Genomic DNA, 17,454 nt, shown 5'->3' on the forward strand with positions numbered 1-17,454 from the left:
AAATGGACTGGCTGTTAGAATTTTTTATTCTATAATTTGCTCATGCATATTCTCATCCATTTTTCTCTTGAATTCTTTTCTTGTTGATTTGTGGAATTTGTTTATTAGGGATATTAACCTACTATATATAGTAAGTAAATAGTTACTCATTTAATTTTCTGTCATATAGAAATGTCCAGTGTTTTTATAATAAATGTCAGACTTTATCTTCATGGCATTTATGATTTTTGTCATGCTTATGAAGGTTTTCCCATTCCAGGATTTTGAGGATATTCTTTTGTATTTTATTCAAGTACTTTTTATTGTCTTATTTTTGACATTTAGATCTTGTCATAATCTGACTGGATTTTTCTACATGTGTGTGTAGTGTGAACTGAGAAACTATTTTTATTTCTGAAAGGAGAGCTAACTTTTTAACCTCATTTGCCTCATTCATCCTTCTCTCCCTAATTTTATATGCCAGCTTTATAATAAACAAAAACTTGCGTTTGCACAATGGGTCTAGTTTTGAACTTTCTTCTCTGTTCAGTCAGTCTTTTGATCTATTTCTGAAACAATACTACATTATAAATCACCATGGCATATTCTTTGTAGAATAGGGCAGGTCCTCCTCATCGTGTTTGTTTAGTTTTCCCCGAAGACCTTGCAAATCAGCTAGTCAGGTTTCACTAAAAGTATTGTTAAGATTTTGATTAGGATTATGATGCTAAATTTAGAGATTAGTTTGAAGAGAGTGGACTTTAATGTTATTTAAATTTTCAAAATAAGTCTACAGATAAGTTGATCCATACTAACACGTATAGCTCTTCTTTCCCCCTCAAAAACTTTCATATGCTTTCCTCCATGAATTAATAGTATTTTAAGGCCAATAAAGTACTCAGTATTTTGATAGGGTTTTTTTGTTGTTAAGGAAGCATCCTTTTCCCTTAGTTTACTGAGAGTTTTCTTTTTATGTGGAAACATTATTGAATTTTATTAAATGCTTTTTTATGTATCTGGTTTTTTCCTTTGACTCATCATTATGATTATATGTATTACTGATCTTCCTATATTGAATCATACTTGTATTTATCAAATAAGCCTTACTTGATCAAGGTGAGGTATTTTAAATTCCTATGAGTTTTAGTGCGCTCAAGTCTTAGTAAGGAATTATTTCAGTTCTCTACTGCAGTATGACGAACCACCCCAAACTTAGTGGCTTAACAACAATTTATTATTGTTTTTCATGGTTCTCTGTGTTAACTATACTCAGCTGGACAATTTTCGCTTGGAATCTTCGTGTGGTTGCTGTTAAATGTTGGCTAGGACTGCAGTCATTTGAAGTCTTGACTACTTGACATCCAAGATGGTTCCCTTCTACAGCTAGAGTCGATGTTGGCTGTTGGCTGGAGATCAGCTGGGATTGTTGACGGGAGCACTTACGTGTTGCCTCTTCATGTGGGCTGCGCTCAGAGAAAGCATGCTAAGGACAAGCATTCCAAGAAACCTCGGAGGACACAGCAAGACTTCTTATGACCTAGCCTTGAAGTTTCTGGAAGTCATTTCCATTGTATTCTCTTGGTAAACCAAGTTGTGAAGTCCAGCCCAGATTCAAGGGAAGGAGAATTGTATTCCAACTCTTGATATGCAGATCTACGTGTGCAACAGGGAGGATTGTTGTTGGGGGCAGTGATCTTTGGAGATAGTCTGTCCTCTGGTCCCTACAAATCACATAAATCCTGCATAAAAAATACATTCACTTCCTTCCCAAGATCCCCAAAGTCTCATCTTGTTATGGCAGCGAGCTCAAGATCTCTATCTTGTCATTAGTATGGATGAGGCTTCTTGGGTGTGGTTCCTCAAGTACAGTTTTTCTCCATCTGAGGACCAGTAAACTAAAGGGGCAAATTTTTGGCCTCTCTAATACCTGATATACAAGGGTGAACAGTGATAGGATAACTGTAGTATACACTTCTGTTAAAAAAGGAGGGGAATGGAAGTCACATAGCAATCCCTGCCCCACAGCAGTTGTGAAATCCAGACAGACATGTGTCATCAGTTCCTTGATTAGGGCCCAGACCCAGTCCCTGTGAGTGGTTCTCTGTGGCTCTTGCCTTCACCCTCTGGGCTCTTGACTCCACACCTTCCTTTTTCGTAAGAAATAACCAGATTTTGCGGTTGAACAGCTTTCTTAGCCTGCTACCTACCAGTAGATAGTTGTGAATCTAAGGCTCTCTTTTCATTTTGAACCATTTCTCCCTTTCAATCCAATCTCATATAACTCCTTTAAAAAACAATGTGGGCTTCCTGTGTATCTAACTATAATCCTCCTGCATTAGACAGAAGCTACACCCATGGATCTCTTTTCAACAGTCCCCTTTTTGCACTGGTCTGAAAGTGCTGCAGGGTAACACCATCGGGATTCTTTAAAAACGTCCTTGTCTAGCAGAGAGTCTAAGAGGCATACGCTTAAGATTCTTAGAAACTCCATTTTTTTTTTCCTTAGAGATTCTATAAAGCTGTGCCCTTAAAACTTTCTGAGGTGTCATGAGAGAGTACCCTTGACTGCTCTTTACCTTGACTTCTTTAAGAATATTCTGCTGGGGGCTGACCCCATGGCAGGTGGTTAAGTTCTGCTTCAGTGGCCCAGGGTTTTACCGGTTTGGATCCTGGGCGCAGACATAGCACCACTCCTCAAGCCGTGCTGAGGCGGCATCCCTCATAGCAGAACTAGAAGGACCTACAACTAGAATACACAACTATGTACTGCGGAGCTTTGGGGAGAAGAGGAAAAAACAAAAAGATTGGCAACAGATGTTAGCTCAGGACCAGTCTTTAAAAAAAGAGAGAATATTTTGCTGCCTAGAAAGACTGTCCTGAACCCTTTCTATTGTTCCTAAATTCTGCTCAAAAACTGAACCCTTTTAATTTTTTTAGTTCATCTCCCTGTATCCATACCTTGTTATGTGTACCTAAAGGAAACCTCTTGGCACTTACTATTAGGTATATTTTCTATTTTCCATGTTAAGGTAGAAAACAGTATTACCCAGTTTCTGCCCCTATGTAACATGAGTTGCCTTTCTGTAGCCTCCAATTAGAACGTCTTTACTGCCCTTCAGACTTCACTAGCAATGTCCACAAGACCCCTTCTGCTTCTGCCTGCCACCCAGTCCTAAAGCCACTGTGTGTTTTAGGTTTTTGTTATGGTAGCACCCTATTTTCACTTACCAGCTTCTTTTCTGATTATGTCACTACATCAAAACCTAGTGGCTTAAAACAAATTGTTATCTTATTTTGCTTATGATTTTGTAGGTCAGGAATCCAGGAAAGCTTCAACTAGATAGATATGTCTTTGTCATCTGACATCAGTGTTTTCACTCACATTTCTTTCAACTGGGCGCTCCTTCTCCCTCCTTGCTGCTCTCTCCCTCCCTCCCTGCTCCCTGCCACTTTGTATCTCATCCTGCAGACCCTCTCCATGGGGTGGTCTCAGGATAGTCACGCTTCTTTTCTGACAACCAGCTTCCAAAAGGCAAGAATTAGAAACCGCCAGGCTAATTATGGGCTGTGCCTGGAACTAGCAAAGTGTTACTCCTGCCGTAACCCGCTGGTCAGTGCAGGTGAAGGGCCAGCTCGGATTCGAAGTGGATAGAGAAGGAGACTGTTCCTCTTCAAGAGGGAGCAGAAGAGCGTATGAACTGGGAGATATTGTTGCAGCCATCTTTGGAAAATACAATTTGCCACATACTTTTAGAAATCATTTTAAGTTGGATTTGTCAGCACTTTGTGTGTGAGTATGCATATGTCCTACTTTATCAGGTATAGCTATCAAGAATATAATAACTTTGTAAAGTATTTGAATTAGGACGCTTTCCTCCCTTTTTCTTTGCTCAGGAGTAATTCAAGTAGATCAGAATTACCTATTTGTCTAAAGTTTGAAAGAACTCTTTCATAAAACGACCTGAATTGTCTACATGAGAAATTTAAGATTTTTAACTTAGCCAAATATATTGGGTTTTTTTTAACGATTGCTTTCTTCTATACTATATATGTTTAGAAAGTCCTTCCCCAGTTTGAGAATATTTCAATATTTATTCATAGCTGCTATGTGTTTTTTTTTATATTGTATATATAATTCTTTAATCCACCTAGAACTGTTTAGATGAAGGGATGGCTCCCTTCCCCACCCAAATTGTTCAACTAATTACGTGGTCATCCATCCATTCCCTCTAGTTTGCGTTGCAGCCGTCATTTTATGCAAGGTTATGTGTTCTAGAATCTGATTCTGGGTTTCTGTTCTATTGATATGTAAGTTCTTTTCCCCATAGTATATTTTTAATTATTGTAACTCTGTCACAAGCATCTTAAAATTGTGAAAATCACTAAATGTCCATGCCTATAAAACGTGAGTAAATGCTACGTGATCCACACTAAGGATGTATGATTTTAGACTATTGAGGACAAGATTTTAAAATCCTATTAAGAATTTGTTTAATGTATATTTTAACCAATATTTTTGTGCTAAATTTTGCTTTCTAGAAAGGAAGAATATATACAATAAATAGCAATATTTACAGTTTTTTGCTTGTGAGCATGACTTTCAGGTATATAAGGTGTATGGAGGTCTTTCATAAGGAAAAAATGAGTAAAGGCAGTAATGAAATGCATTTGCCATCAAAGATGGTACAAAATTCAAGCAAACTGAGGCAGATACTAGAAAAAAGTTTTTATAATTTATTGAAGAAAGCTATTTGTGGAGTGGATCTAGTAATAATTTTCAAACCATACCATATAGTTAATAAAGGAATTCAAAATGTATTCTTTAACAAAATGGATCTTTTATTTTCACTAATCTGGCTTACTTTTGTTTTCCAGGTACTGTTTTCTGTTTGCTTTGGGATACCTCACAGTGTGCCAAATTACGAGAGTCTACATCTTTGATTATGGACAATATTCTGCTGATTTCTCAGGGTAAGATTAACACTTTGATTCAGTAGCATGTTTTATCTATTCTAACATGTTGGTTAAGGGACAAAACATAGTTGCATTTAATAGTTCAAATGAAAAGCTATCTTAGCTGAAAATTTTATGACTAGAATTTTTCTTCTTGTGAAGTGGTCTTTTATAGTGCTCTATAAATTACAAAAATAACCTGTGCTTTTAAATTGACTTATATAAAATTTCTAAATAGATAGCAGTTAAATTTGTTATATGTCATTCTGATACTGAAAGCGTTTCCTAATTCGGATAGAAATGTCTGCAGTCATTTGTAAGTATTGCAGATCAGCCCCCCTTGAGCCTGCGTCCTTGCTACCCTTTCTTTGTTGTTCTGAGTTCCTCTTGTACTGTCACTCACCAGCTTCTGTATAAGATCTGATCACTGGTTCTTGCTTCTTAGCACCACATGGGGCTTTCTTTTGACCACAGGTCTTTGGACTAGCTTGGTCAATCTGAATTTCCTGGAGAAGACACTTGAGCATTTACTTGACTCCTATGCGTTTCACTTCTGTGGAATGCTATACATTTTCATATGTAGTATTCAACTGAGTAATGGAAATAACTTCTGGCTTTTGTTCCTTCAAAGGGGATTTAGTCCTTCCCTGGTACTGAATGGGTCTCTTTGTTCTGTAACAAAACTGATTGAATATCTGTTATGAGATAAATGCAGTCCAGGTCTTTAAGAACTAACTTGCTCACCGTCTTTATAGAGGGACATCTGCTAACACCTGGATACCAGGTGAGGAAGTTGAAAATAAACCTCTCTATTCTTTATGTCAAGCCTGACAGCTTTCTCTGTTGAACAAGATACAGAAAACCTGCTTTTAAATCAATCCACTCATTGGGACAGGATAAATAATGACCAATAAATCCAATGTAAGGATAAGTAAAGTAGAAAAAATAATACAAAACAAATCATGACATCTATAAAAAAAATTGTTCAACCGTAGAAATGGACCAAAGTTCTGTGAGCTTAGAGAAAAATCACTGGTATGAGACGAGATAATTTTAGAAGATGAAAGATCTTTTTCTCCTTAATGAGATTAAAGTAGATTTTACTTTTATTAAACAGGCTTAAAAAATAGGCTTGGATGAAAGGAGATTGCATCCAAAACAACAAACCAAACCAAACCAAAACAAAACTGATTAAATACACTAAAAAATATAGTTAGTCAAATTAACAATTTATTGCATAGAATTGAGAAATGCACCTGGAATTCAGAAAAGGAAGACAGAGGATGGCAATCTACCTTATACATATAAGGAATTCTTGAAGAAAAAGAGCTAATCAGCAGAATCAATAAATATATTGGGCCACTGTGTAAATCTTAGTGAACTTGAAGAAGTAACCCAGGTTGCATGTTGTCATCATAGTATAATGAAAGTAGGAACTAGTTCTGTAAGTTTAAAAGAATCAAAATCACTTAGAAAATTCAATCTTCCTGAGAACAGGGACCACACTGGTCTTGTTCGTCTTAGTATCCTTAGTGCTTAGCACATAATGGCATTAAATAAATACTTACTGAGTCAATACTAATACTTCAGTAAAAAAGAAGGTAGAAAATATAGCGAGAAAAATGGGGAAAAAATAACAGACACAATATAGAAAAACCTGAGCAATGTGGGCAAAGCTGTACTAAGAGATAAATTCATAGCTTTGAATACTTGCGTTATAATAAATGAGAACTAAATTAAGCATTTAGTATAAAGTAGAAACAAAAAGAATACTCGTGACTAATTCACCTTGTGCATGTTGCTAACAGAAATGTTAATATTAGCAACTAAATGTTACAATGTTGTAAAGTCACAAATTTTCAAATTGACTTCTGGAGTCATAGGCAAATACCAGAGGTGCTAAGCAGACGAGGGGCTAGTCTCCAATCTTACTTCAACTCACATCTGTCCTACATTTCTCATGTATATTTTGGGATTTCACATAGTATTTCATTAAAAAATATTGTGCTGCTTATATTTTTAAACCACCAGATTTAAAAAGTAATTTAACATAGCTAAATTGAATTTACTAATATGAACTGGTATGAGTACCAAATCTGTGTGATGCAGTATTTGCTGGATCCTTGTAACCCCTCTGGTTTGATCTTCATCATTACCTTTTTTATTTCCCTTATCTGCTGTTCTAAACTCTTGTTGCTCTCTGGCTAGGGATGGCTAACTACTGTTAAAACAGCAACTTAATTTCAATGGCTTTAATAAAAGTTTATTTCTCATTCATGGTATAGTGCACTGAAGCGGGAGACTCTGCTCTGACCATCATTCAGGGAGCCAGGCTCCTTCTGTCTTGTGACTCCACCTCCTTCAGCATCGCTAGAATCTTCCTGATAAGTTGATGGGAGCGGGTGTTGAGTGTGAGCAAAGAGAGCGCATTTCTCCTCACCACCTCTGCTCACACGGAAAAGACTGGTTACATGGCCCACAGATTAGAGGATAGTTTACATTAAGAGCAAAATGCATGTTCAAAAATAGTTTTTTGTGACATGGCTTTAAGTATTTTGCTGATATTTAAATTTTATTTAAATATTTATGTAGAAGAAAAACAACGTAGTATTTTAAAAACGGACAACCTGATATAAAACTCCCAGTTTAATGTGTAATTTTTATCCATTGGATAAAACATTTGACCATTTTATCCATAGGAGAAAACGTTTGACCATTATCAGTGAACTGATAAAGAGTATATAGAGACAAATTGGCTGAAGGAGACCATCCTGGCAGAACTAAGTTGAAGGACTCTTTTTGCTTTTTTTTAATGGACACAGGAGAAAAAAGAAGCCATCTAGAGGCAGGCTCTCCCCTCAATGAAATATTTAGGCCTTTGGAAGCTTTGAGTGTGTGTAACACAGGAATGGAAAAGATCCTGACTCGATCCTAATTAGGGTAAATACGGTAGCCATTCGAAATGTTGGGTGTCTGAGGAAGGTAGAATTGGATGAAGTGACCCATCCTTTATGCTAAGCTGTCCTGTTGCCCTGAAGCTAGAAGCACAGGAAGTGAAGCCTGGCTCTTGCTGAGGAGACGTGGGCACTCTTCTAAATGGGGTGGTCTTACTTGCACGAGGCGTGGAAAACTGACGTTGTGTGTGTATGTGTGTGTGTGTGTGTGTATGTATAACTAGGTTCAAGATACATTTAAAATGTTGGTTAGATAAAAGGGACTCACTTCTTAATACCAGTTTCCTTCTGCAGAAAGATGGACAAGCTACTGAAGTTGTTAGCTTTTTCATGTTAGCCTCAGAAAATAAACACAAGACAAGTATTATGAAATAGCCTCCACTGGTATCAGCAATACCCAGTTAGAAAATATAATAGAAAAGGGATCCTCGTTTCAAAAGCCATAAAAACTATGAAATATCGTGTATTATGTGTATATGTGTAAAAAGAAATGTACAGGACCTCTGTATAGAAAACTATATAACTTTAGGATATAAAAGAAGACTAACTGGAGAAATATCTTGTTTATTCAGATAGTAAAATTCAGTATTGTAAAGATGTTAATTCCTCTTACTCTGTAGGGGTAATGCAGTTCATGTTGGGGTTTTGAGGGAAATTAGACAAATTGATTGAAAAATTTCTCTAGAATAAGTGCTTGAGAGTGGTAAATTTGCTATAAAAACCTACTACGGTTTGAAAAGCAGCAGTCATTAAAATAGCATGACCGACAGAGGAATAAACAAACCAAGGAAGCCAGGGAAGAGAAGCAGACCCACGGGTCTGAGAAATAAATGTACAGAATAGGAATGGTGAGATTACAGGTCAGTGAGGAAAGCCCCTCTCAGTAAATGGTATTGGGACAGAAAAAAGAAAGGTAAATGCCTGCCTCTCATGCAGGTAAATCACCTGTAGATGGAAGCCAGACAGATGGTTTGGCAGGAAGGTAGTACGTTCTGATTGGAATGTATGGATTTTTATGCTGCTGAAGGGATAGCTTCATGCACCCACCAAAAAGATATATGTGAAATAATTCTTCATTCAAATCAAGAATATATTTTAGAGCTAACCAGGTAGTATCAGATGCTCAGTGAATATTTAACCACTGGTTACTCATACATGTTCATTCAGCTAAGATATCTGGAGCCCGTGCTGGCCGTTTTGCTAGGTGCCAAGTACTTCTGTAGGAGAAAGTCCTGTCCAGCATAAGAAGTGATAAGCTGTTTGGTGTAACACTTCTTACTCATCACTCCTTGGAGAAAGCCTTGTTCAAGTCGAGAGTCTAAGTTTAGACATCTCTTTGTACTCTATAAACTGAGTCATAGGAGGCCCTTAGCTATTCTTTATTATCCTCCTCTCATATTGCCCCCAGTAACTATGTTGTAAATAGGGTTGCTGTAAATTATTCAACCTGCTAAACCTTAGTGTTCCATTTATCCTGTTTCATCCTGTGGGAGTGTCTCCTGGCACCCTGACCTACATTTGGTCACGAGGAACATTCTGTCCAGCAGCTGCTAATGTAGTTCAAGTTACCAAGAGTAAACAGGCATGGATCTGTCATGCGGTTTTTACTTGTCTGTTCCCCACCCTACCTGAGCCTTTCCCTGCTTTTATGTCTGTTCACAAAGCGGTGTGGTATAATGATATTTATCAGATCTGTGATGTTGATACCTGGCCCTCAGAGCCCTCCCTGGCATGCCTGCCCTCGCCCCTCACCCTGCCTCCCCCATTCTTCCTTCTTCCGTCTGATGCTAGAGCTGGAAGTAACTGCTTTCCTATCTTTATACTTTTGGTCATCTGATTCTCTCTGCTTGGAACACCCTTCTCAACCTTATCTGCATATCCAAACCTCCTTAATCCTCAAGGCCCAGATGAACTGACTCCTGTTTGAGGTGTTTTCCCCCCAATTTTCTCAGTTTGAAGTTCTCTCTCATCTCTCTACACAGTTCTGCAAATATCTCATTTGGCTCTTAACACTTTTTTTTGTTTTGTTTTTTGAGGAAAATTGGCCCTGAGCTAACATCTATGCTCATCTTCCTCTACTTTATATGTGGGGCACCTGCTCCAGCATGGCTTCATAAGCAGCATGTAGGTCCATGCCCGGGATCCGAACCAGTGAACTGGGGGCCACTGAAGCAGAGCATGTGAACTTAATTGCTGTGCCACCCGGCCAGCCCCGCTTAACACTTTTTATATAGTTATTCACATATCTGTTTATCTCCTATTTTAGAGAGAAAGCTTCTTCAGAGACAGCACATTACAATTAATTATTGTATACTTTCAGTGCCTTATACTTGGCAGCAATTCAGTATTTATTAAATGAAGGTTTATCCAACGTCTTTTGTGTCTCAGATACTGTTCCAGTATTTGTCATATTTTATTTAATCCACACAGTGGCATTATTATCCCATTTTATAGATATCCCCATTTTATAGACAGATAGCTGCAGCATCAGATGATTTTTTTTAGAAAAGTTAAATAGCTTCGCAGTCTTCCACAATTGGTGGGTAGTATGGTCAGGATTAAGGCTGAGTTTTCTGCCTCCCGTGTCCAGCTGCCTGTTTGCCAGTCTCCCCTCAGTTATTAATAGGCGTCTCACACTGAACATGCTTAAAACAATTTCCGATTTCCCTTCCCTGTTCCTCCTGCGTTCCTCTCAGTCAGCTCCATCCTTCTAGTTAGTTGCTCCAGTCAAAAACCGTGATGGCATCAGGTCTCAAGCCCTGCATCGAATCCGTTATCAAATCGTCATCAGTCGTGTTGTCTTTACCTTCAGAAGACAGCTAGAATCCACTTCAGACGGCTGCTGCTGTCACCCGGTCTGAGCCGCCATCCTCACCTGCCTGTTTATCCCACCCCCGGCACCCCACAGGTTTTTCAACCCAGAGCCAGCACACGGCCACTTAAAACCAAGTCACTTCTCTGCCTCGAACCCTCCCATGTCCTTGCAGCACCCTGCGAAAGCCGGGCAGATCTGACCTCCTGCTGCCTGTCTGTCTGCAGCTCCTCTTCCTGTCTGCCTTACTCGCCTGCTTCAGTTACATCAGCCTCCTTACCAGTCTTCCAACACATCAGTCATACTTCTACCTGAGGGCTGTCGAACTTGCTTCTCTCTCTTCCTGGAACGTTCTTACCCCAGACCTCCACATGGCTTGCTCTCTGACTTAAGTTCTCTGTTTAAATGTCACCTTCTGGATGAGGCCAATTCTCACCTGGATCCTGGCGCTCCCTCTCCCCTTACGCTGCTTCATTCTTCTGCTCAGCACTTAGCAACATATGGCGTACCATATATTTACCTGTCAATTCATTCGTTGTCTCTCTCTCTCCGATACAATGTACTTTCCATGACAGTGAGAACTCTGTCTTGTTCACGGCTATATCTCCAGCACCTGGTGCATCGTAGGTGGTTATCAGATACTTGTTTTCTGAATGAGGGAGTAAAATAAATGAATGACTGGATGGCTCAGAGACCAGTGGCCTTTTCTGTATCTCTCACTGCTTATTCATTTGGCATTAGGTACGTTAGGTGCATGGTGGGTCTGGTTGTTTGTGGATGAAAGAGCGCCTGTGTACTTAGAGATGACTGAGAATAGAGAATTAACAGTTTGCTGCTGTTGTTAGGTTACTTGCACCCCTGTGGCAACTGACCTTTTACCTTGTAGGTGCTTGTATTTGCTTTGTTGCATTAATATACAGGTATCGTTAGAGGTTTGCAGTCTCCTGCAGATAATGGAACAATCAAGAAAATGATTATTCTTTTTTTTAGCATTCATTCTCTATAATATTTAACTATAGTTGAGTTTTACTGTGTGATAGAACTAAATCCTACTATTCTCATTCTTTGTAGAGAAAAAAATGCATCTAAATAGACTTTCTAACTTTTGCATCCTTTTTTTTATTTCAAGAAGTCTAGAATTTTTAGTTCTTTGTATCAGAGAGGTATTTTTTTATATTACCTCAAACTGTTTCGTTAGCTGAAGTATTTATTTCGAACAGTTAGGGTTCATTTCTTCCCGCATTCCTAGCAGAGTATGTAGGAGAAAGTGTCCATTGTTCCATCTGAATAGGATGTCGTCCTATAGGAGCTGCAGTGGCTGCGTCCCAGGCCCTGACCTTCCTGGGCGGAGGTTCTGAAGCCGTCTGCTCCCCTCCCTCTTCCATCGCCCAGCCTCCACCCGAGGGAAACAGGAGGGTCTTTGAGGGTCCTGTCAGGAGGTGATTAGGTATTGAAGGCTCCACTAAATGTGAAGTCAACAGGTAGTTAAAATGTCAATAAAGATGTGAGGGAAATAATCATGTAAGTCACTCTAGTTGTCACCCAAACAGGTATTTACGCACTGTTAAGAACACCCACTGCACTTAATCTCTATGTGAGCAGTGGAATTATTTTCATTTAGAAGTGTTTTCTCTGCACAGTGGGTTCTGCTGTAATGGGGTGAGGTTGGTCCTCTTTCCTTATCACTCTGTTCTGTCTCCCGGTCATGCACGTGCCGGTGTTGGACTCATCTGTCTGTTTTCCCCTCTGGTTTACTTTTCTGAGCTCTCTTTAATCTGTTCATCCCTTTCTGGACTTTTCCTCTATATTTTCTTACTTTTATTCAAAACACACTCCTTCATTATCACTCCATAATAATTTTTTCTTCTGTAATTTTACTCTCACATCTGCCACCCCCTGACCCTACCCCAAGACAGGTTGGACCAGAAGCAGTGGAATTGTTGCCCATTTATAACCAAAGGGAATATTTGGGTCTAATGATCATCAGTAAAGGAAACAAAAGATAATGAGACATTTTTGCAAATTAGTCATATATATGCTAGGTATCGATGGTGCAGAGATAAATAAAGCAGTGTTCCTGCTGTTGAGTAGCTCAGGACTTTTGTGGTGACAGAAAAGTAAACGGATAATTGCAGAACAGTATGGTAAATGCTTTCAAGCACAGATGAGAATAGACAGGTGGGAGGGAGCATAATCAACCTACAGAAAGAGTAATAGAGCTTGACTGGATACTTAGAATTTTGTTCATTTTGTTTTTAAAAAATATTTATTTAGCACATATCTTGTGCTGGAGATTTGGCAGAAAAAGACTGTTAGTTCCTCAATTTTAAAACACCACTGTAATTTGATAAATGAAACACCCACAAATATGACAATACTTTGAAGGGAACGAACAGGAAGCCAAGATGAAAGGAAGGCCATCTGCGCACATTTGGGCAGAGGTGGCTCCTGGAGATCGAGCTGTCCAGGGGCCTTTTGTACAAAGGGACTTTTAAGCCGAGACTTGAGGAAGGAGAAGGAGCTATCCTTAGAAGCAGCTCCAGGCAGAGTAGTCTAAGTGGAGGGAGCAACATTCGGAAAGTGTCTGGAGCATTCACATCTGCTCCCTGCCTTCTTCCATCTCTATCAGGGAGCGTCGTTCTGGGAACCACGGGACAGCCTCACACCACCTACTCCCCCAGCCCAGCTTCCTTTCCTGAGAGATCGTGCATGCTACACGCCTGATAGAATAGAAATTGTACGGGGCTGCCGGGCACCACTGGGCGCTCAGAGCATGCGCTCAAAAAGCACAGATTTGCATTTTGGGAATATTTTATATATATTTATGTACCTAACAATTTAGCATGCCTCTGAGTTGATAAAATAAATTTAATAGTTATTTTATCAGGTTTTTTTTTTTCATGTTTTAAGGTGGCATGGGAATTAGAATGTAGAACCGAAGGGTATTTTGTAATTCATTGGTGAGCTAAACTATGAAGAGAATTAGGCAGGGTGAGAAAAATGATTTTTACCCCCAGGAAATGGAAATCATAAGGCATTTTTATAATCCTCAAAGGCATGTAAAATATCTTGCAAAGCTAAACTGGCAGCTGCATGTTCAAAGCACCCTGGGGAATAGGCTGCCTCGGGAATAATCTCCTGAGAGCGAGTGGTGTGCATGTAAGAACTGACTGTTAAGGGAACCCGGGAGGAGTCTCCCCCATGCCGTGCTTTGAGTTTGAGAGCAGTCTGACAGTTTTTTTTATGAGGTCTTGCCGGTTAGGTAATGAGAATGAGGCGTAAATTCTTGAGGGCTCAGGTCTGTGCATCTCATTGCCAGTGCTAGCAACCTTTAAAACAAGCCCTTGATGGCGTTGCTGACATTGTGAGAAATCGTCTCCTTTCTCGTGTGTTTAAGGATGCTGCTGTTTTGCTGAAGGTGTCAGTTGACACTGACCACCTCGTGCTCTGAGCAGCGGGGACAGTGGGAGAGTGCAGGGCCGGGCTAGACCTGGTGGGGTCTGAGCCGCCTCCTGCCGCTCCCTAGTTGCATGACTGGCCTTCCTGAAGCCCTTCCCTGGGCTGTGTAGCGAGGGTGAATGTACTCCCAGCAGAGAGAGCTCTCATTCTACCTGTAGGCGAAACGCAATTTCCTGGTTTATCGAAATTCTAAAAATATGAATAAAAAACTTACGGCTGATTGTTCTTTAATACTGATGTCTGAAAGTTAATGTAATAGTTAAAGGATAAAAGTGTATCCTGGTGGTTTTTTTAGTGGATTTATTTAGTTTTCCCCTTTCTAAGTTATCTATTCAATTAGAGGTTAGAAAATATGGAAAAAACATTGCCATCTTCTCACTGGTGACATGATCTTGAAGTCCTCTTGGCTTTAGTGTGTGCATGATTTGCATGCTTTCTGTGGTTGTCTCTAGGGCGGCTCCACAGGCCATTAACCCTGGTGCCTGGCTGCTGGAACAGGGAAGCGGACCTCATCCTCTTTCTTTTTCCCCGTTTCCCTTCTCCTCTTTTGTTCCACGTTTCTCATCCAAACTCCCTTAACTTCCTACCCGTTGCCCATTTCCCAGGCAGCTTACTTCTCCACTGTGAGTTCAGCCCTGAGGCAAAAGGCAACATGGTTTGTTGAAAGGTGTTGAGTCAAAATTGGGCAGCAGCCGAGTCTGATGCCCCCGTGGTCCTTGACGTCTGGCCGCATGTTGCAGAGCGTGAAGCGGGGAGTCGGGCTGAGCTACTGCCCACAGGTGGTTTCTTTCAGAGGAGGAGACTTTTTCTTCTGCTTTTATAAAGCAAGAAAGAGGGCCCGGATGCTTATCTCCTGTGCCTTCCCCAAACACAGCAGTGGTGTCACTCGGCGTTTTTCTTTCGTGTTAAAAAATTTAAAGATTTTGTAGTTTTATAAGCAGAATAAACTCTTTTTCATACATCCTAAGTATTATTTTAAATTTAAATTTATTCTTTTAAAATATTTATTTTTTATTTTGTCACAGCCCAATGATGATAATTACCCAGAAGATCACTAGTCTGGCTTATGAAATCCATGATGGTAAGAATTTAGAAGTTAACTTTTCATTGCTGAAAGAAATCCTGTTCAAACAATCCTTTGCTTGAGATATTACCGTAACTTTCTACTCTATTAGAAGGAGGTAGGGATGGAGGTAAGATGGGGGAAATATTTAACTCTGCTTAGCGTTGTTAAAGTGTGTCTGGCTTTTTTCAGCGTCTTATCTTAATTTTTCATTCAATTCAGTGACAAAAACAACATAAAATAGTGTGATTCAGTCATATGACCCACATTAGTGGCAATTTAAAATACAAAGGAAATAGACATTTGGTCTAAATCAAGTTTTATTAATCCCTGCTTCATCTCTGTGCTGTGTTTTTATTAAAACTTGAATGTCTTTCCTCCTGCTCCTTCTCCCTTACATACACTTCTGTATGTTTTTAGGATAAACGTTTATGTTATGTATTCATATTTTATATCTGCAGTGAGTGGACGCCTTGCCATAGGAATTGCTGACGGGAACGGTCAGCACTCTGAGTCCTAAGAATTAGGCTCTGATTTCTTCAGACTGAAGGAGCGCCTGTTAGAACAGACTTCTGTAGTAGCCTAGGGAGTAGCTTAGGTGGGTTTTTAGCCCCACTGTGAATATTACCCATCCTGTGCCATCTGCTAGGGAAGACCTAAAAATATGCTTTAAGTGTGTTGTTTGCATCTTAATTTAGTCCTCCTTCACTCTTTAAACTGGGTTTAGGATCGAGTAAGTTGATGTGGTTTAGGATGTAGTAAGTTGATGTGTAATCATAAATAATATCCTACTGTTTGGGGGAGAAAAGGTAAAGAAATGGATGAAGGTGGTATATTTGAGTTTGGTTTTCATTCACTAGAGTCATGTAGGAGTCAGGAAATAATTTCTTGCTTTATGTTGAGCTTCTAGTCCATAGTACTAATGTTAGTTATTTAAATGATCCAAAGTAGGAAGTTCTAATTCTCCTTTTGGAAAGTTACAGCATTTACTATTAAATATGCTAGCATTGGGGAACTTTTTTTTGAGGAAGATTAGCCCTGAGCTAACATCTACTGCCAATTCTCCTCTTTTTGCTGAGGAAGACTAGCCCTGAGCTAACATCCACGCCCATTTTCCTCTACTTTATATGTGAGACGCCTGGCTCTGACAAGCGGTGCCATGTCCTCACCCGGCATCCAAACCAGCGAACCCCAGGCTGACGAAGTGGAGCGTGCACACTTAACCGCTGCACCACTGGGCTGGCCCCTTGGGGAACTTTTTCACTTAAGTTCCTTTAGAGAAGGGTCAAATTAGTTCTCTGATGTCTGTTATTTATCTTATACAGGGCTAGACGTGTTGGATTATACAATAGTCCTCTTGCAAGATTGAGCCTGTGTTGCAGTGAGAAAGAAAGGGAAGAATTATACCGAACAGTTATACCAGAAGTGGGATAATTATGCATGAATTTGAAATAAGGAAAGTGATGAAAGTGTGAATGGGAAAATAACACCATTCTTGGGAGAAATCATAATTGATGAAAGTACCTATTTTTGTTTCTCAGGGATGTTTCGAAAGGATGAGGAACTGACTCCATCACAGAGAGGTTTAGCTGTAAGGTACGTGCCCTTTCATTGTATCCTGCCATGGCTCACGCTGTCTCTGCCTAGCACACACATTACTCACATGGCTAAGGCTGACTTGTCCTCCTACAGGCACTTACTTCGTGAAAACGAAACCTTCCTCCCTCTGCACACCTCCCTGCCACCAATTCTTGCTAGGCTAGGCATCCTTTCAAGGCTCCCATTGCACTGGAATGTATCATCATACAGTATATACTTCCTGTGCACCGTGAGCTATCTGCTAACTTTTCTGTATCTTCTATGAAGCTCGAGTTCCCTGAAGACAGGAAGAGTGTTGAGTCTTCATGTCTGCTGTGTAGTAATTAGGAGTAATTATCGCAGCTGCCAGGAGCTTGGTGGCAGGTGCTGGGCTAAGATATGGTATGTTGATACAGCACGCAGATGACATGTCTGGAAATAATGAGGAGCTAGGAAGATATTCTCAATTATTATTTGAGGAATTCATTCTGCGATAGGCTCCTGTTTGATTTGTTATAGGTACTCTATTGACTAATGTAAGGAATAGCTTAATTTCTTGGCAGATTCTATTTTTAATCTAATATAATTAGAGATCAAATACTAATTTTACTTAAAGAAAAACTTGCTATGAAGTACCCTCGTTTATTGTAAGTTTA

At 39.6% G+C, this 17,454-nt stretch overlaps 1 protein-coding gene across 3 annotated transcripts in view; it reads left to right on the plus strand.

Annotated features, from left to right (window-relative positions):
- The window catches only part of MBOAT2 (membrane bound O-acyltransferase domain containing 2), a 126,461-nt gene that overhangs the window by 84,546 nt on the left and 24,461 nt on the right, over positions 1-17,454 (plus strand). For all 3 annotated transcript variants that reach the window (XM_070574509.1, XM_070574507.1, XM_070574508.1), the window contains 3 exons: positions 4,855-4,950; positions 15,183-15,238; positions 16,762-16,816. In XM_070574509.1, coding sequence (XP_070430610.1) covers positions 4,855-4,950; positions 15,183-15,238; positions 16,762-16,816 — 207 coding nt within the window. The remainder of the gene's footprint in view (positions 1-4,854; positions 4,951-15,182; positions 15,239-16,761; positions 16,817-17,454) is intronic.

The sequence above is a fragment of the Equus przewalskii genome, chromosome 14 (genome assembly GCF_037783145.1).
Source record: "Equus przewalskii isolate Varuska chromosome 14, EquPr2, whole genome shotgun sequence".
Lineage (NCBI taxonomy): Eukaryota > Metazoa > Chordata > Mammalia > Perissodactyla > Equidae > Equus > Equus przewalskii.